Raw genomic sequence first — 20,874 nt, forward strand, 5'->3', positions numbered from 1 at the left:
ATTAAATTAATTGTATGTGAAGGTGTTAGATCCCCTGGAACTGGAACAGGGTGCTGGAAATTGAACTCGGGTCCTCTGGAAAAGCAGCCAGTGGTCTTAACTGTTGAGCTCTCTCCAGCCCCTCAACTTAGTCATTTAAGAAATTTTTGAGGAAGCTGTCTACTGTATGTTAAGTAATGCACTGGCGATATAGCTGTGAAAATGCCATCTGTGGTCTCCATACGGTCTACGAAAATTACATCTAGTAGGAAAAGAGACAGTAATCCCCTTTCATGTGTGTGCATGTGCACACGTGAGCCTGAGTCCTGTGAGCAGCCTAAAAAGGCCTGAAGAGGGCATTGGATCCCCTAGAACTGGAGTTACAGGTGGTTGTGAGCTACCATGTGGGTGCTGAGATCTAAGCCTGGGTCTTCAGAAAGAGCAGCAAGTGGTCTTAACTGCTGAGCCATTGCTCCAGTCCCAGTAATTTCTTTTTAACACTAGATTAATGCAGAAGTGGAAATGGATGTGTTGTTTTGAAGAGGTGAGATGCATCAATCGTAAGTATACAGAGGAAAAGAAGCTAAGGGAAAACCGTAGCTCTCCCAGCTTACAGTTCTTCCATTCCCAAGGCGCGTGTCTGCACTTTGTAACTAAGAGTAAATGCCATAGCAGCTCTAACACTGCATTGTTTAAAGAGAAAGCCATTTCATTTTCTTAACGTTAAGGTTACTTGTCTCCAAGAAATGGCCTTACTGTGGAAGGGAATGGTGTTGTGATAATTGCCTATTAATACCTTTGCTACAAATATATTTGTGAAAAGCATAGTTTTTAGTTCCAATACCCTGGATGGGTATGAACTACCATGCGGGTGCTGGGAAGCTTTACATGTTTGTAAAATTTACATACTTCTGGGAATAAAGAAAGATCTCAGAGCTGGAGAGATGGCTCAGTGGTTAAAAGCACTGACTGCTCTCCCAGAGGATCTGGGTTCAATTCTCAGCACCCACATAGCAGCTCACAACTATCTGTAACTCCAGTTCCAGGGGATCCAACATTCACAGACATACATGAAGGGAAAGAAAGATCTCATGTGTAGTATTTTCTACCTCAGAGGTGGAGCACTTGCCCAATATGGGCAAGATCCTGAGTTTAATTCACCTTGTTGCAAAATAATAATAATAAAAAATTCGGTGCATGGGTAAATTACACATCAACAATTTGAGGAAATCCAGCACACTGTTAGGTACATAACTAAAAGCAACATACCACAGAGAAACCCTGTCTCGAAAAACCAAAAAAAAATAAAAAAATAAAAAATGAAGGTTGATCCAGGAGTGGTATGTAGCACATGCCCGAAGTCTCACAATGTAGGAGGCTGAGGAAGGAGAATCAAAGATTTGAAGCCACCTTGGGCTTCAAAAACAAGACACAGTCCCTCCTCCAATAAACCGACAAACAAAAAACCTGTTTTATTGCACCAAATAGCTAAAAGATGGATTTGGTAGTTTCTCCAGCAGGTGGCACTGTTGAGTTAGCGTTCTTTCCCCATGGTAAGACAATAGACCATTCATCTTCGTCACCCAAACAAAGAAATATTCCTTTGTAGCCCCTTTTCTCCCCTCCGTAACTGATCACATGCTACTGGAACAGGCTGCCTTGTGACCTAATCCATAGTTGGCACGAATTAAACATAAGCCGTACTTTAAAAAATAATGTGATGTTTATATTTACAGAAAGATTCATTTTTCATCTTGTTCTGTAGCTCAGAAGCTGGAGGACTTTTTCTGTTGATTTGCCATCCTGCTCAGCATTCAAAGGCTTCACATTTCTTACTCTGGTTTTGGGGAGGGAAAAAACCCTAAATAATGTAAATAGTTTTGTTTGCAAAAAATAAACCAGTACTTTGAAGGACATGCTGGAGTTGGGTGGTACCATTTCTCTGTACAGCAAAACTCTCATTTGGATTTACTGTTTCTTTAAAGTTAAAAGTAACTTCCCGTTTGCTTCTTTTCTGGTGTAGATTTTGCACTTTGTATCTTTTTGTCTGGCTTTGTGTGTTCCTACTAAACAGCTTGAGACGTTGGGAAGAGGTGAAGCTAAGGGTTTAGAACTGGTTTTACCAGCAGTGCATGTTCTGGAAGCTGTGTGCACAGCTTCTGCGGCGTGGGGAACAGTGGAGGGTTTACTTACTGGAGGTCGGGTACTAATTTAGGAGGCATCATATTCTGAAAAGGAACTGGTGCGCTGCACTCACTACAGGATTAAGGGTATTTTATTTTAACTAAAATCACAATGTGCCTGTATTGAAATGATCATATATATATATTGGCTTTTAGGCAACTCTCTTCCAGTTTATCTACACTTGATGGCAAAGTTACCTACATTTCCAAGTCCAGGGAAGCCAATAAGTAATAAGTAATTCCGTTTCTGGACTACCTCCACGCAGACGAGGAAGGTGACTGAGGCCAAACGTGTTGGAAAGACTTTTGCGGCTTGCATGAGTCACGGGTGTAATGATGTTCATTTGCCTCCATAGGATTTTCGCGTTCACCTTCTTGGCTCCTTCAGCAGACAATGGGCGAGCCAGAGGGCCGGGTTAAAATCCTGATGTACCAGTTTACGTCGGAGCCCCTTTTCCAGCTGAGAGGAGTTCAGGAATTCCCTGACTTTTCCAGACGCAGTTTCCCTCGACAGAATTTTGAGGAGCATTTCAGGGGGCGGGGGCGGGGAGAGAAGGCAACGTGACTCAATCCTAACCAGAGGGTCTCGGGAGGAGCTGCGAACTCGGGGGCCGAGTCGGGGGAGGGGGGAAGCCCCCAGGCCAACTCCGGGCCCCCAGCCCGCAGACGCCGAGCGACGGTGGGGAATGACCTCAGCCGTCCCTGCCACGTTCCAGCCAATCAGTCCCGCATCTTGGCATCCGAATCCAGGACCCCCGAAGCTGGAGGCGACGCGAGCCAATGAGGAGTGGGCCGGGGAAGAAGGACAGGCGGCCAGCCTATGGGGGCGGAGAGGCCCGGCTGCGCGTATCCAAGCAGCGCCGGGCCGGGCTCGGGGGTGTGGCGCAGCGCCGGCGGGGGTGGGCGGGCGCGCCGGGTGGCAGGTGTCAGCGGCGTCTGCATTCGGCGGCGATGGAGCGGCCCCGGAGAGCTGCGGACGGCCTCTCGCGCTGGCCCCTCGGCCTCCTCTTGCTCCTGCAGCTGCTGCCGCCGGCCGCCGTCGGCCAGGACCGGCTGGACGCACCGCCGCCTCCCGCGCCGCCTCTGCTGCGCTGGGCCGGGCCGGTCGGGGTGAGCTGGGGGCTGCGCGCCGCCGCGCCCGGGGGCCCCGTCCCCCGCGCTGGCCGTTGGCGCCGCGGCGCGCCCGCCGAGGACCAGGGCTGCGGCCATCTCCCGGACTTCGTCGCCAAGCTGACCAACAACACGCACCAGGTGAGCGCGCGGGGCCCGGGAGACCCCCACAGTGGGGCCGCCCCTCCCTGTCTGCGGCCCCCGGCGGCCTCCCCGCTGCACGCTAAGAGGCTGGCGCCGAGACCCCGGCTGCGGAGGGCGACGGGGCGCGGGGGCGGCGCGGGTCGGGGTGGCTGCGGCCCGCCGGGCTGTGTGTCGTCACAGCCGAGGCAATCCGAGACTTTCACTCGTCACATTCTTTGCTTCTGCTTCTTAAGTTGTCAGAATCTCCTGGTCAGCCCCGTTTGCCCCCAGCCCCCACCCCGAATCAAGAACATCGGGTTCACCAACGCTGTTACCTACCAGGAAGCTGGAGGCATAATTACCCCTTGAGTGATTGCAGGAGAAGTTGGGCTACCCAGAAGCAGAGGTGTGCCCCTCTTCAGGGTCGGTACTTTCGGGGGTGGCGAGGTTGGCGTCCAGAAATCCCACAGCAGTTGTTAGGTCACGGCTTGTGTTTCCATAGTTAAAGGAACGCGCATGTAAATGACGATGACATTGAAACCCAGCCATAAAATGACATCTCTGCTACTCCTCAAAAAATGGTTCAAGATGTTTTCTCAGGATGCAAGCGCAGAACCCTCTGACCTGACCCAAAATGACCTTGAGAGGCTTCCCGAACCAAAAACCAAAATCCTGTGTGTAGAGCCCAAAAAACACAACAGGGCCTCTAGGACCTAGATTAGAAGCAGTTGCAGGACGGACCAGAATTATCCGGAAGATCCATCTGATGACCTCACAGAGTTGCCAACTGTCCCAAACAAGAGTCGGGGTTATAACCTGTCACCCCACTCTTTCCCACGCACCCCGGGCTCTCTGAACTTCTTTACTCCAAACCCATTGTGAAAATAGGCTCCGAGTGCCATATTTCCTTGTAAGTGGACCCACGATGAGACTCTGCAGAAGTACTGGTATTGGCTTTTGTGTGTGACCTGCGGTCGGTCCTCTGATCTTCCTAACTCCTTCAAAGCTGACCTCTAACCGAGTGTTGAACCCTGATCAGGACCGCGCTTTCATTTCCTGGATCTTAATAACTATAAAACATACAGCAGAGACTGTGTCTTAGGCCTGCTCTTGGTCAAGATGTTCCAAGAAGTTGTGTTGCTTCTGTTTTTTTGGGTACAAATATCCGAACCTTGACACATTGCTGCATTGAGAAACTGTTAGGAAAGTCTTGGTTTCAGCACAGCCAGGGCGTTTACCTTACCTCTATTTTTCTAAAATTAACAATTGTTGCAACCCACACATGGGAAAGGCATTTTCAGTTCAATGTGTTTTCTCTGTTATCTCTTTTCCTTTTTTTCAAAGAGAAATTGTACACGAGGTAGGAGTGGGTGGCTGGTATTCGGTATCTGTCCTGTCTTTGCTTGCATTCCATCAGGATCTCTGGAGCTTCAGCGTTCCCTTGGACTTTCTTTTGAGATCTATACTTGTTAGCGTGACATGATTCTCCAGCCAGGGAAAACTGTGCTGATCGGCCCAAGCAGCAAGCTGTCTGAGGGTCGTTAAGGGGTTCTGCCTGGGCGCAGATAGAGTGGAGTAAATACTGGCAAATCTTCCTAGTTAATGGAAAATAAAATTGTGTAGACTTCCCTTTCTAGGTGGGGTGTTGGGAAAGGATTTACAACATTGATATTTCATGCAAATTATGCCAGGCCCACAGCTGCCTTGCACCAGCCGGACCCGGCATTCTTACCCCACACTTCAGATTCTCCACTCGCTGCACAACCCATCTTCAGGTCCACAACAATCCCAGGTTGACTTTGCCATTAATAATATACCGACCTCAAAGGAAGAGACAGAGAAACCTGGTTCAGAAGCCTCTTCTTTGAAGTTCATAGGCAAAGACGTTTCTCTCTCTCATTTTATCTAGTTACAGCTTGTTAGTTTTTTTTTTCCTTCAGTCTTTATTTAAAATGAGTCCCTTCCCCTACCCCAGTCGTTACTCTTCCATGATTCTTAAGGAGAGTATGCTTTCTGTAATTTGAATGCCTGTTTTTTTGTTGTTGGTTTTTGCTTTTAAGTGGTGCCTTTGCTAACCACCTTCACCTTAGAAATCATTAAGATGGCTTTCAAAAGCTCAGCTTCTGGGAATTATGAAGCATTTCCTGTGTTTCCCAAGTCTCCGTCTTATAATGCAGATGATAACGTCAAGCTGCACTGGACTGAAGAGATCTGGTGTTCGAGGACCCGTTATAACAGGGTGAAGTAAAAGCATCAGGGTCACAGAACACTTACTATTTATTGTCAAGACATTGTCTGTTCTCAGACTGTGGGAGTGGGAAGCTGTTCTTTGGAGTCTTTTTTTTTTTGGATAATGTGAAAGGATCCAATCTCTCCCTGCCCCCCCAAAACAAACAAACAACAACACAGAAGTTCTTAGTTCTCCTTTCCTACAGCTCGGTGTTCTTTTCAGTCCTGTCATGAGTGTCTGTGAATACATTCCAAAGTCCCAGAAATGGGAGGGGGAGGGGCTGCCAAGTTACAGAGGTAATTCGGACGTGACGATGCCCAACTGCTAACGGCTTTAGCAGGTCTCTGGACTGGCTCCTTCAGCTTATAAGAACTTGTACCATTGCATGGGCTGGGGGTGTTGCTGAAGGTTAAATCCCACGCCTTGCTCATATTAGGGAACTGCTTGCGCTACCACTAAACTGTATTCCCAGCCCCCAGCATTTAATCTTAAGAAATGTACAGAGGAAAGTGTATGCCTTTGCGGTGTGGCTTCTCAGCCTCCGCGGTGACTTGGGCTTCTTAACTCATGAAACTCAATAGGTTGTCCTCTCCCCCCAGCCTCCCTGTTTCTCCCTAGGTTTCCTTTCATTGTCTCTTTGATCTTGGTTTTAAGCTGGCTTCAAGTGCGTTGTATTTATTTTGATGGCATGTGTTGTTCACATAGGGGTCCTAATGGTTTGGCGATCTATGGAATGTGAGCGAGCAGAAAATTACTTTTTTTCTAGTTTATGGTATTATCAGTAAGTACAATAGATTCGGAAGAAAGTGGAAATAAATATTGGCAGTTACTGAAACAGCAAAAAGAATGGCAAGAAAACAAAGGTGGAAGATTACCACTTACATCTTACAAAAATTGTACTTCCTGATCTCGTTCTGAGGGTTTGGCATGCCATGGGAAGGCCCTGCAGCCCAGGGGGCGGGCTTTGGACCAGCCTGGCCTGCCTTTGCATCCTCGCTGTGTTATTATGTTATCTTCCCTAAGTTCCTTAAGCCTCCACGTCTCATTCCTAATCATTAAAATGGAGCTAAGCTCGCATACTTAGGAGAAACAAACATGTATTAGAGGATTCTTAGCTCTCTGTTACGAGCTGCTTTTGTCACCCACAGATTTCCTTAGCTTCGGTCGTCTTCCTTTGCTCTTAGCCGCACGCTGTTGTCAGTATGAAGCGACTGTTGCCTTTATATGCTTGGAATGTTCACAGCACATATAACCTTTGTACATGGGAGAAACTGAGCAGGCCCAGAGGATTTTATTAATGTTGGTTGCTAAGTTGGGTTGCTTCAAAACATTCCCCCATAAGCACCCCTTTGAGGGCAGGCATGAAAGTCTGTCTTAAAGAAACAGTAGAAATGCCTTGGCCCGAGTCGCAGCAGAGGCTGACATAATTTCCTTGCTTCTCATTCCTGTGTACAGAACATTTGATAATTTCCTTAAAAGTTCTTAAACTTGTGATTACTAGGGCCGGGGGCCGCCGGGAGCCCTCCCTCTGCTCCTGCCACTAGAGCTACTTCTTTGCACAGAACTTCCCAACTTCTGCCCGGACATCAAAGCCTCGGGCTCCTTAAGCAAACAGGCCCTGTGGAGAGGCCGTTGTGCGGCCTCAGCCCTGAGAAGAATGCGTGTGCTTGTTTGCCACACTGGCAGGGCTGGGTCCGGGCTGACGGAACTCAGTGTGTCTGTTGGCGCCTTCAGAGAGCTGCTGCCCTCAGCCTGTTGGAGATCACCAGACCTTTGTAATACCCGAAAATCTGAAGATTGTTGTCGCCTTTCACTGTCCCAGAACTTCCTGGCTGCCTCATTTATCCCAGAATTAGCCTGTTTCCATTCTGCCCCCCACCCCACCCCCACCTTCCAATTCTCCACTAGATAAACTCTAGTTTATCTCACTTTTTAAATTTATATTTTGGTTTTTCAAGACAGGGTTTCTCAGTAGCTATGGAGCCAGTCCTGGAACTCACTCTGTGTAGACCAGGCAGGCCTCGAACTCACAGGTATCTGCCTGTCTCTACCTCCCGACTGTTGGGGTTAAAGGCATGTTCCAGCATCCGCTTGGCTTGTCTCACTTTTCCAAGGTCCTTTCCACTCAGTTTTGGGTCAAGGCATGGGGATTCTACTGCCCCTCTTGGTTCTGGTTGAGCAGAGTAAGCCATGGCCTCAGGTAGAGCCTTCTCCCATACAGACTGAACTGAGGGTGATGTTAGCAAGATGCTCACCATCCCCAGAGGCACCATCCGCAGCAGCTGTGATGAGTTCTCTTCCACTCAGGCTGATCTGAAGGTCTGAGCTTTGGTTGACATGAAGGTGAAAGGCTAGCCAGGTGTGACAAATGGCTCAAAAGGTATATGGTATAATAGTTAGGGAAGTTCACTGCTGACTCCAATATTTGCCTCTGTGAACTGCAATTTTCAATTAGAAGTTCGAGGCAGGTGGCTAAAGGCTCTTTTCTTTCTATAGGAATGTTAGCGGCAGACCCTGCTCCGCTATTCCGCTCTGCTTTTTCACGGCAGGCTCGCGGAGGCTGCTCCCAGGTCCTTCTGAGCTCCGTCATTGGACTCCCAGAGGGTAACTGCCATGTCTGAGCGCCTCAGTTTCAGCACAGGTGACCTCTCACCCTGTGTGGTTACCATATGGCATGCGATGCTTAGCACCGCTTGTGGCCGTCAGCTGGAGAACTTTTTGCCTCCACCTCCTCGAATCCTGTCCAATCTCCCACCGCCTCGGTCTCTGCTATCCAGGAAATAATGGCTTTGTTTTGAGGCAGGAGAAACAAGGCTCAGCTGTTTTATATGATGAGGAACTAATGTGGAGGCAGAAAATCCATCCAATTTGACATGTAGCCCCCTCTAGAAAGAGCTATATTGTGTTGGCTCCAGGAGTCTTATGAAATAGCTACTGCATCTGTCAGTGTCTACAGCTTTCCGGTCCTCTGCTCTGGTAAGCAGAAAGTCTCTTGTGTCTTCTGCCCCCTCCGCTTAGAAATTTGGTAGGAACTTGTTCATGGCACTTCGCGGCTTCAGGGTCAGTGTGGGGGGGTTTCGGGGGTAATGGTGCTTGAAGAACAAAGCAATCTGTGTGTGTCTGGTCTAGGTGTTTCGTTGTTGTTCAGTGGTGGCTACACTCAGAAATGGGTTAGGCCGGGCGGTGGTGGCGCACGCCTTTAATCCCAGCACTCAGGAGGCAGAGGCAGGCGGATCTCTGTGAGTTCGAGGCCAGTCAGGTCTACAAAAGCTAGTTCCAGGACAGGCTCCAAAGCTACAGTTACAGAGAAACCCTGTCTGGGGGGGGGGAGAAAGAAAGAAATGGGTTAGTAAATGTAGTTTGGAGCTAGTTTGGTTGAAAGCATTCAATAGGTGTTATATCAACATAAGGTGAAGGCTGGGCTGATACTTCTCTATCCTTAATCCAGTCTCGAGAAACCACTATAAAAACAGAACCCGTGGTACCCTGCTGAAAAAGCCCTCTGTGATACAATCTTGTGTTTTGTGTTTCAGTCTCTGTCCCCCAATTCCTCATCTATGATGTTGCAAGTTTTAGACTATCATAGAAACATTTTTAAAAAAAATTCTGTGATCCACATAGAAGAGGTCAGAGGCTCCGATCACAGGTGTTACTTGATTCCCAATCTGGAGGCAAATGTTGGCTGTTGAGCTTGCTGTGAGCTTGCACAGAGTGTGGGGTTCACGTCTGGAGCTGGTGCTCAGCCACTTGCTTCAGTAAGGTGTGAGCATTCCCAAAAGAGAGGAGGGTGCCTTTGCCTCTTATCTTAGGGGGAGTAATACTTTATTGTCCCCGATGCCTGGGAATTTTAATGCTAATAAAAGCTACTAGTTGGAATAGTCCAAACGGCTGGTCCAACAGCTGTGTAGCGGGAAACATGGGGTTTGTTCTGCTCTGTTTTTTCTTTCTCCTAAACTTGAGGGTTTTTTTGCCCATTTGTCCTCTTTCTAGCAACATAAGTATTTGCAAATATGTGGTAGACTCACTTTAAGCCTACGCACGTGGGGAAACTTGATTGTGATGAGCTGACTTGATTTGTTGTCCTCTGAAGAAAATGTGCTTTGGTTCCTCGTGCATGGGGCGGGAGTCTGGCTATTAGTCCTCCTGTGTTGGCTTTAGTTAAGGTTTTGCTGTGTGTTGAGCTCTGATGTTACACTCCTGTGTTAAGATTTTACTCTGTCTTAAGCTCTGATGTTACACACTCCAGTGTTAAGGTTTTGCTGTGTGTTGAGCTCTGATGTTACACTCCTGTGTTAAGATTTTACTCTGTCTTAAGCTCTGATGTTACACACTCCAGTGTTAAGGTTTTTGCTGTGTGTTGAGCTCTGATGTTACACTCCTGTGTTAAGATTTTACTCTGTCTTAAGCTCTGATGTTACACACTCCAGTGTTAAGGTTTTGCTGTGTGTTGAGCTCTGATGTTACACACTCCTGTGTTAAGGTTTTGCTGTGTGTTAAGCTCTGATGTTACACACTCCTGTGTTAAGATTTTGCTGTGTGTTAAGCTCTGATGTTACACACTCCTGTGTTAAGGTTTTGCTGTGTGTTAAGCTCTGATGTTACTCCTGTCAGTTTTAAGCTTGGTTCAACTCCCTTAAGGACCAAGAGACTGAACTAGGAAAGGCAGTTTCAGTTTAATTATTCTCAGATGAAGCAGCTCTAATCAAATGTTTATATGGCGCTTGCTCCTTGCAGGAGGGACCCAAAACATCAATTAGTTCTATACAAAATACCCAAGATGTATCTTAATATGCAGGCTTGAGTTATGGCTCTTCTCATTCATAACTCCTCATTCATGACTCCATGATCATGGAGAATTACTTTACTTCTCTTGACCATCATAGTTGTTTGTTTTGGTTTTGGTTTTTGAAACTAGAGAGACACACTCTGATTGTTCAGAGGGTCAAATCAGAAGTTTTATCGAAGTATCATATTAAATGTAATGTACTAGGAGGTGCCCAGTGCATGAGCCTCTTACTATATACTAAGTAGAGCCCGAGGGTGTGTCTTAACAAAGCTAAACTATTGATGCCTTTGTACGGATTTTCGTGTTCAGAAGTGCTCCCCAGAGGTGTGCAGGAAGGCAGGGATCTACAGAGCAGTGCTCTGGGAAGGCAGGGTGGAGAGATCTGTGCAGGCCCTGAGACAGGAAGATAGGAGGCCGGCTCTGGAGTGATGATGCTAAGACTAATGTTTCCACGAAAGCACATTGAGAAGTAAAACTGACAGCTGTTCAGGGAAGAGGAGAGGGGCTCAGGCAGTGTGGGCAGAGCGTTTGGGAAGATCATTCGTGAAAGTGTTTTACCAGAAAGTGCTAGATCTGAGACCAGAGCTAGAAAAGCCAGAGGTGACCCTGGAGAACCAGAAAGAGCATCCCTTTCGGAGACTACCCATTACTGTGGGCTGAAGGGATGTACCCAGCCAGAGAGATGAATGGAGGGCAGGGTGGCCCTGAGGTTCAGGGGCTCTAAGGAACATGTTTGGACTCTAGATATCATTTTTGAATTTGTGGGTGTGTGCGCGCACGTGCGTGTGCGCATGTGCACGCACACACAGGACCGCACACACGATGGCAAGCATGTGAAGATCAGAGTTCTTCTTTCCTGCATCTTGTAGAAAGGTGCAAGCTTAGGTACTTGCCCGAGGACAATCACCTCTCTCTACCTGCTGAACCATCTCACCAGCCCAACGCTGGATACCCTTAAATCACGCTGTGGAGCCACAGCGTGAGAAACCTAGATGCCCATGACCACATCTCTTTTGTTTGAATATTTATGAGCTCTGGGACAGGGTTGAATGCCAGCTGCCCCTGTGTTCCGCAGCTGGACTGGATTGTTAGGTATGTTAATTTGCCACCACCCTTGCATTTACTGTTGAAGCTGGCCAGCCTGTTGAGTCAGAGATTGTTAGGGCCTTGGCTGGTCACACGCTTTCCTTCTATTGTGGAGGCCAGCCGATGCTCACTGGCTGAGAGCTGGGAGTGAACCCAGATGTCCCAACGTGACGCTGCATTTGGAAGTCCACAAACAGGTTTTAAATCAGTGCATCTATCAGAGAGGTAAAGCAAGGCAGTAGACTCCATGTCTACGTCGTGTAGCTGCGAGCCCCTCTCTGCTCCTTGAGGTCACACTGCCCTCAGCGAGTGCGCAGTCTTTCTAAGCCTCCAGTCCCCTTTGCATAAAACTTGGTAATTACCATGGGGCTTGAAGAGAAAGCACAAGTGGATGTATTTTGGAAACCTTTAAGTGCCCTGTAAGTGTGACTAGTATAATTTCTTAGTAAGCGTGTTGATCTGTCAGAGCCTCCACAGGGCCCAGCTATCAGCTAAATGATCCTGATAAATACAGTCCTCGACCCAGCTCCCAAGAAACGTGCATAAAAGGAACTGGATGAGACAGAGATGCGTTCCTCTCTTGGCAGGGTTGGTTGACAGGCTTGGGTGTGGGTGGCACAAGCAGGAATGAGCCAAGATGGGCAAAAATGTAAGGAGCATATATTACAGCGTTATTCTGTTTCTTACCTTTGTGATTGCATCAAGTTTTAACTTGAGTTAATGATTCAAGGTGGCTGTGGTGCAGAATCCCAGGTATCAGACCTGGGTTTGGACTTCACTGGTTACCATGAACACATCAGTCTTTCTTAACCTCGTTTTTTTTTTTTTCATTGATTAAAAAAGAAAATCTAATACCTATTTCTAAACAGTTATAATTTGAGATTTAGTGTGAATCCATCTCTTTTTTTCATACTTTTAAAAAACTGATTTTCTGTGAATCATGCCATGCACCCCAATCCCACTCATTTCCCCCTCACCCTTGTAACACTGCCCCCACAAGGAAAAAAATCTCGCTGTGGAAGCTTCAGTGTGCAGTGTGTCATGGCTTTACTTGAGAATGATCATTACAACGAATTGGTCTGGCTTGAGGCCTCTGGCTTCTGCTACACCATCAATACTGGACCCTCACTGAGACTTTTCTCGGATGTCCTGCTGTGTCACAAGAGATCCTGCAGCTTGGCCCCTTCCCCAGCTCCAGCAGCTCATTGGTGGGGTAGATGTTGGGGTGAGCCAGCTCAAAGCCCTGGATCTGGACCTCATAACTGAGTTGGTTGGTCAGCCCCCCAACTCTTCTGTGCCCATGCCACTGGGACCAGCTCTCCTGCATGGCGCAGGCTAAGGGCAGGGCTAGCTCTCCCCCATGCCACTGGGACCAGCTCCCCTCTTATTGTCTTGTAGTTATCTCTACAAACTTCTGATGCATTACCACTTAAATGCTTAACTATTTACTTACACATTTTACTTATACACAGTATTCTTGGGGAATTTAGGGTACTCACAGGAGCCAAGTCTGTATTAAGAAATATGTGTATTGGATTCTCCGTATCTCTAGATTCCATATCTATGAATTCAAAGTATTTTTTTTTCAAATTGTATCTATAAACTGGGAAATAGTTCATCCCATAGAACACTTTCCAGGCAAGCACAGGGACCTGAGTTTGATCTCCAGAACCCACATGAAAAGCCAGGTGTGATGTACTGGACAGGCAAAGACATGATTCCTGAGGCTTCCTGGCCAGCCCATCTGCTTGGACAAGCAAGCTTCCAGTTCAGTGAAAAACCCTGTCTTGGAAAATAAGGTGGAGAGAGAGTGTGTAAGAGAGTGGATATCGGCTTTGCAAACGCCGCTGTTTCCTCTCGCCGCTTGCTGCAGCCATGGTCAACCCCACCGTGTTCTTCAACATCGTGGCTGATGGCGAGCCCTTGGGCCGCGTCTCCTTTGAGCTGTTTGCAGACAAAGTTCCAAAGACAGCAGAAAACTTTTGTGCTCTGAGCACTGGAGAGAAAGGATTTGGATATAAGGGTTCTTCCTTTCACAGGATTATTCCAGGATTCATGTGCCAGGGTGGTGACTTCACACGCCATGGCACTGGCGGCAGATCTATCTACAGAGAAAAATTTGAGGATGAGAACTTCATCCTGAAGCATACAGGTCCTTGCATCTTGTCCATGGCAAATGCCGGACCAAACACAAACGGTTCCCAGTTTTTTTATCTGCACCACCAAGACTGAGTGGCTGGATGGCAAACACGTGGTCTTTGGGAAGGTGAAAGAAGGCATGAACATTGTGGAAGCCATGGAGCGTTTTGGGTCCAGGAATGGCAAGACCAGCAAGAAGATCACCATTTCCGACTGTGGACAACTCTAATTCTTTTGACTTGCCGGCTTCTTACCCAACAGACCATTCCTTCTGTAGCTCAGGAGAGCACCTCAGCCCCATCTGCTCGCAGTACCCTGTAATCTCTGCTCTCACTGAAGTTCTTTGGGTTCCATATTTTCCTCATTCCCCTTCAAGTCTAGCTGGATTGCAGAGTTAAGTTTATAATTATGAATAAAAACTAAGTAAGAAAAAAAGAGAGTGGATATCAACCTCTGGCCTCCACATGCGTGCGACACACATTTGCACCCACTCACAAACACATATACACCCATGTACCAAACATGTGTACAATATTCTGTCTGTGTGTTTGTCAGCAGCCAGAAGAGGGCACCAGACCTCATTACAGATGGTTGTGAGCCACCTTGTGGTTGCTGGGAATTGAACTCAGGACCTTTGGAAGAGCAGGCAATGCTCTTAACCACTGAGCCATCTCTCCAGCCCCTAAAAATATTTTTATTTATTCTTTGGCATACATGTGTATAATGTATCCTGATTGTGTCCACTCCCAACACCCCACTCAAACTGACTCTCTTGAAACTATGGATGATGGAGGGGATCGTGATCAAATACAAACAAGATACACATTGTTTGGTTAAGATAGTTTCAGGTGTATAGTGAGTTTGAAGTAACTTACAATTCTGTATAAAGATTGCTTGTAGTTTAGTAATAACTTCTCTTCCTTTGAGTTTGTTCATTAGTGACTATAGGAACCTTACAGGCTTTTAGCATTCCGTCAGCCAGGCGGCCATGGCAGCTTTTCACCCTACGGTGTCAGCGAGGATTAGAGTAATATCAACTAGGAGGCAGGTGCTTCTCAGGCCTGTGCTTGGCAGGGTGTTAGAACAGAAGGCTGAAGAAATTTGTTTATTATATGCATGTTTCTTTAACCTACGTCACAGCTTCTGGGCTTACGTTAATCCTCCATTCCAGTTAGAGTGACCTTAAACTCTGCTGCTCACCGCCTTTGTTCTTGGCTCTCTTCTTGTCTGAATGGCCTCCCAGTCCTGCCTGCTTCCGCCTGCGGCCTCCTGCAGCAGCCGCTTGTACCGTGTAGCGCAGTACCTAAAGCTTTCTGTCTCGTGTTCAGTTGGTTTCTAAAGGCATTTTCCTCCTGATTGTAACCCTTTGAAGGCTGTATCATGGGTTCATTTTGCCTCACAGAGTGTTGTAGCAAAAGCAGCATTTAGGTGTGCTGCCTGGAGTTGGACAGAGAGGACTTTGAGGCCATGTCCTGTCACTTACCAGCTGTGTGACATTGGGCAGATTATTTAGCGTCTCTGAGCAACTTTCTTCCTTTAGAAAGTAGAAGTGATGCTTTATAATAATATACAATATAATATGCATTAAAAATACGAAAATAAAAGGACTTGGAGAGATGACTCGGGACTTAAGAGCACTGGCTGCTCTTCCAGAGGCCCTGAGTTCAATTCCCAGCAACTACATGGTGACTCACAGCCATCTGAAATGGGATCTGATGTCCTCTTGTGGCGTACAGGCATACATGCAGACAGAACACTCATACATTTAAAAAAAACATAAATAATATATAATACTATTGTAATAAATGCCCTGTCAAGGGTCAGGGGATGTGACTCAGCTGGTAGAGTGCTCACCTGATGTGAATGAGTGAGGCCCCAGCTTGATCCTCCCAGCACTCCAGAGGTGGAGGCCGGAGGACCAGAAGCTCAAGGGCACCACAGGATACATAGGGAACAAGGCCAACATGGGATACTGAGACCCTATTTAAAAAAAAAAAAAAAAAAAATTAAAACACTTTATTTATTTATTTATTTATTTATTTTGGTTTTTCAAGACAGGGTTTCTCTGTAGTTTTGGAGCCTGTCCTGGAACTAGCTCTTGTAGACCAGGCTGGCCTCGAACTCACAGAGATCCGCCTGCCTCTGCCTCCCGAGTGCTGGGATTAAAGGCATGCGCCACCACCGCCCGGCTTTTTTAAGTCACCAGTGGTTTAAAGAGCATACATGTGTTAGGCACTGTACTGGATCCCACATCCTGGGAGCTGACACAAAAAACCAGATAGCCCTCTGTCTTTATATTTATATTTTATATCTCTGCTTTATGAATCAATGAAAAAATGGGCAACAATGTATAATTATAAATATGGTAAGCAAAGAAGCAGCCACAGGAGATTAACTGGCCGAGGCCCTTTATCTGGGACTCTAAGGACTTGTCGAGCTGCTGTTTAAACTGATACGGAAGATGAATGGGATTCTGCCAGGAGGAACACCCCAGGCAGGGAACAGCATGTTCATCAGGCCTGGGGTAAGGAAGAGCTTGGTGTACCGAAGATCTGGAAGAAAGCCAGGGTGGCATGGCAGAGGGAGAGGGACTAAGTCCCCACACCCATGTGGGAGCAGCCAGCTTTATGGTCCTGCCAACAGGGCCCAGCTAGCACATGGCTCTCGTTCATCGGCCTTGGTTGTAAAAACCGAAATGGTAAACACTGTGAGATGTCCCTCACTTACTGGGGAGGATTAGAAATAAATTGCTTCAAGAGATTGGATTAAAAAAAAAAAAAAAAAAAGCCTGCTCCTTGAAGTGCCCAAGATTTTGTTCTTTTTAATGATTTTTTTTTCCTTAAAATTTCTTGGCCTTTTTAGTCAGTCTATCTCATGGCCTTGGAGCATTAAGAAGCTGGATCAGGCTACCCCAGAATTCATGTCACCTTAATGTGGAGCGTTGTTTACTGCCTACAGGGCTATCCAAAGATGTGGGGCTGTTTTCTCCACTATTCACTGGCCTGTATTCTCGGGCTGAGCACTGCAGTCTGCTTGCTTAAGATTTTGTTTGCCTGTTTGTTTGTTCTGCAAAAACCCTCTTCTCCTTGCCACATCCTGCCCCTTCCTGCTGCTGTCCCTGGCCGTCTCTAGGTGCCCGCTCCCCAGATTTAATTTGTTTCCTCCATAGGCAAAGAGGACAGATTTAGGTGAATTGAATTAGAATGATAGTGTGCGGTTTTCCCACGCAGGGCTAAAGCAGAACTTCTTAATGCATAGCTTCATGGCACATGCATTATGCTGCACCGGAGGTCTGCACCACTTCCATCTCAGAGTGTCCTGCTCCTCCGAGTATCCAGATAATGCAGGTAGCTCTTGTAACATGGGTATTGGGATTAGGGGGCCAGTTTGTTGATTTAAAAACAAAGATCCCCAGCTCCTTAGTTGTAGGAGGGAAACCGCAAGGCTAATGCGGTTGCTGAGTCACAGAACAGCAGTGCTCTGCAAGCAGAGATGTCGCCACTGCCACTGCGGCTCCCTCCCCCCACCGCACTGTTAGGCAGTGTTGCCCAAGTTCACAGGGCTTATGGCAGAGCTGAAAATAAACCCGGGCCACCCGATTATTAGCCCAGTGTTCTCCCTGTCATCCTGCCTCTCCGAGAACTCTGAGTAAGTGAATAGATTTTGAAAACTTGCATTTTTTTTAATGTCTAGGTTGTTTTTTTTTTTTTTTTTTTCATTTCTAAGAATAGCTTCCATGAGAACTGGAACATTTGTGATCTTATTTTTGGCCCGTGTTTTCCGATTCTAGCAATGCCTTGTTTGACAGAACTAAATTCTGTAAAAATTGTCTTCCTGCCCACAAAAGTGTTGGTTGCAGACCTTTCCTGCATGTCATGCATCCGGTCCCTGCGTCCTCTTGTTGGCATTTGGGAGCTTGACTCTGGATTCCCAGGCTCACCCATGAAAGCTACACCACTGGATGGAGGAGGAGGATTCATTTTCACCCTCAAGGAAATGGATTCCCAGGAGGGATGATCTGTGCCTCCTTCCTCCCTGGGCTAGGCAGGATGCGCATTCTTAGAGCCGCGTTCTTAGAGCCGCGTTCCATGCAGACAGGCATCGTCTGCAGATTGTCTGACATGTTTAGCCCTAGTGCTTACATTTCTGCAGCAGATAAGTCTGTTTACAGAATCCGAGTACACAGACCCAGAACCTGTATTATCCCTGTTTCTCCCCCAGGGCTCAGAATAGGCTCGAGCACATGGTGGCTGCAGCCCAATGCTACATACAGCCCAATAGTCGGCCCTTTGCATTCACAGATTCAACTAATTTTGAATTTAAAATTTCAGAAATTTTTTTTGCCTATATTGAACATATACAGATGTTTTTGTTGTCAGGATGTCTTCAGTAACCTGGTGGCGACTGTTTATTGTATTTAGCATTTACATTATGTAGGTAATCTAGAGTGGATTTAAGGAGCAGGGGATATGTGGGATTGTGTCTAAACATTATGACATTGGATTTAAGGAACTTGAGCATCATAGACGTGCTATCCACAGAGGTCCATCCCCCACAGATACTGATGGGGCACGGTTTGTTGAAGGAAGGAGAGTCTCCTCTTTACTTGCCAAGAGTAAAATGGCAGAGCCATCTACAAGTGCCTCAGCCTGCAGCCCACTCTGGTAAGCTGGTCTCAGGCTCACTGGGGCAAGTGTTAAATCTTTCAGCATTTGACTTTTAAATCAGGTGTAACTAGATAGGCACAGATTTCTCATGATTGAGTTTTGCCAAGCAAAATGACTCTATGGACCAGCATCAAGTTCTCCCAGCTTATAGTAACAGTGACTTAATTAGGCTTCCAGTTTAATTAGATGTGAAGATGAAGTCATTTCTGTGAAGTATTTTGTAGGTCTGTCTTCACCTGTGACAGAACCACGGATTATCCACATGACTGCAGAAGGGGACATTGTGTTTCCCATGGTCTGATGTGTGGGCCTCCTGAGCTAAGTCGGCAGGAAGTGGGTGGGTGAGGCTGGCATCATCAGCTCTGAGATGGGCATCGTCAGAGACTGGAGCAACATACTGTCCCTAATTTCTAGCATGGTTAGAAAGGTTTCCTGAAAACCTGTTCCACAGTCAGATGATAACTACTGATGCCCGCCAGTGAGTTCCTGCTGCCCAGAGCTCCCCTGGTTCCCAGAGTTCCAACGGAGTGAGCAGGAAGGTAGATCAGTGCGTCCGTGAATGACAGGGTCAGGAAGTGAATTCAGCAATCTGCCTTTCATGGAGGCTGCCTATGTTCTTCAGACTCCGTGTGGCAGGGGCTCTCTGACCCTGTCCTTAAGTCTTCTGATGCATCCGTCTGTTAGCCAGGGTGACAAAATAAGAATGAACTGATATGGGCCATGGCTGGACAAATGGCTCATTTCTCTAAAGGCATTTGCTGCTCTTACAGAGCATCCAAGTTGAGTTCCCAGCACTATATTGGGTGACTCACAAACCACATAGCACTGACAGCGATAAAGAGGAACGTGTCCCATAAATCCTACTGTTCATATTTTATTTTATTATTTTATGTATATGGGTGTCTTGCCAGTATGTATGTCTGTGTACCACATATGTGCCTGGTGCCTGCAGAGGCCAGAAGAGAGTGTTGGGTCCCCTGGAGCTGGGGTTACAGACATTTCAGGGCTGCCATGTGAGTGTTGGCAATCAAACCCACGCCATTCGTAGTTTAAATGGAATTCTTCCAGATATTTTTTTTTCTATAAGAAAGGATTGTGAAAAAAAATTTTCATGGGTGACACAATGTCCACTTCTACGGTCATGTGGATAACACGTGGTTCTGTCTGACCCAGGCTGACCTTGAATTTGTGATCTTACTGCCTCTATCTTGCAAGTGCTGTGGTTACAGGCCTACCTCCCTATACCTGATGAGATCCTTGCTTTTTCTGGTTGATTTGAAAACTCTAATCTAACAATATTTTGTCATAGCACCAATAATTTTTCCAAGCTTTTTTCAACCTTCTCTTTGGAATATAAATATATAATTTCAAATTATAATTTTCAAAAATAGTCCAAGTAAATCCTTATAGGTTCTGGGTTTTGTATCATTTTTGTCCACAGTCTTCTGAAGAATTATAGACGTATTCACTCTGTTCCAGCATGCTTAAGCCTCTGCTCCATTTAGAACGGGAGAGGGAAGTTAAGAGTCAGCATTTTACGTATTCCCCAGCTCCTTGCCACTGACCGGAAGTGCTACCCTTGTCATCTGCTAAAAGAAACCGTGTCCACTCCTGCTCTGCTCCCGTCCCAGTGATCTCTCTCATCTGTTCCTAGGCCAGTAGCTGGAACAGGAAATGAATAAATCTTCCTGGAAGCTGCAAGCATTTCATGTTCACTTGCTCCTAAAAGAACCAACCTGATCTTGGGCTGACCTCTTGACTGGTGGGCTACAGTGTGCTGTACGGTTGAGTACCTGAGCCACTACTCTGTGCTTCCTCTGGAGTCTAGTTTTGGCTGAGTAATAAACAGCATATTTACAAAGTTTTAAATTTTATTTATTCTAGCCTTTTTCTGGAGCATGCATTTGGTTGACCACACAGCTCATGTTCTCTTCGTGCTGAATTATTTACCTCTTCAGGATTCTAGGTTAGACTGATAACCTGTTGTGTACCAGAGAGAGAGTTACTGCAGCTTGCCCTACATTTTAGGGACTTGTGTACAACTAACATGTAAATTAAAAAAATATTAAAACCAGGATCTTGTTACCTACCTGGAGCTGGCCTTGAACTAATTTCTCCTGCCTGGACCTCCAGAGTGCTGTCATAGGTTTATGCCCACCACAGTGGCCATGACATCTTTTTTACAATACAGCTTAAGATAGATATTCATTTTTCTGTTTGCTGGCTTCCATACTCCTAAATGTTATTATGAAGTTTGGGATTTTACTTCTAGAATATTCACTGGGAATACCATAAGAGTTTTTGAGTTTTCCTGAAAGAATTATTGTGGTGATGGCACACGTCTGTAATCCCAGCACTCGGGAGGCAGAGACAGACGTATATGTGTGAGTTCGAGGCCAGCCTGGTCTACAAAGTGAGTTTCCGGACAGCCAGGGCTGTTACAGAGAAACCCTGTCTCTAAAAAAACAACAATAACAACAACAACAATTAAAAAAAAAAAGAATTCTTCTGTCTTTGAAGTTTTTCTAGCTACAAAACTTTATTCTCTGCTATTATATATACGTGTGTGTG

The 20,874-nt window shown here is 46.5% G+C and overlaps 1 protein-coding gene across 4 annotated transcripts in view; it reads left to right on the top strand.

Annotated features, from left to right (window-relative positions):
- The first annotated feature begins 3,048 nt into the window (after positions 1-3,048).
- The window catches only part of Sort1 (sortilin 1), an 82,443-nt gene continuing 64,617 nt past the window's right edge, over positions 3,049-20,874 (top strand). For 2 of the 4 annotated variants that reach the window (XM_057793087.1, XM_057793088.1), the window contains exon 1: positions 3,049-3,413. In XM_057793087.1, coding sequence (XP_057649070.1) covers positions 3,114-3,413 — 300 coding nt within the window. In that variant the 5' untranslated portion in view covers positions 3,049-3,113. The remainder of the gene's footprint in view (positions 3,414-20,874) is intronic. The other 2 variants (XM_057793090.1, XM_057793091.1) reach the window with 1 other exon arrangement.

The sequence above is a fragment of the Chionomys nivalis genome, chromosome 18 (genome assembly GCF_950005125.1).
Source record: "Chionomys nivalis chromosome 18, mChiNiv1.1, whole genome shotgun sequence".
Taxonomy (NCBI): domain Eukaryota; kingdom Metazoa; phylum Chordata; class Mammalia; order Rodentia; family Cricetidae; genus Chionomys; species Chionomys nivalis.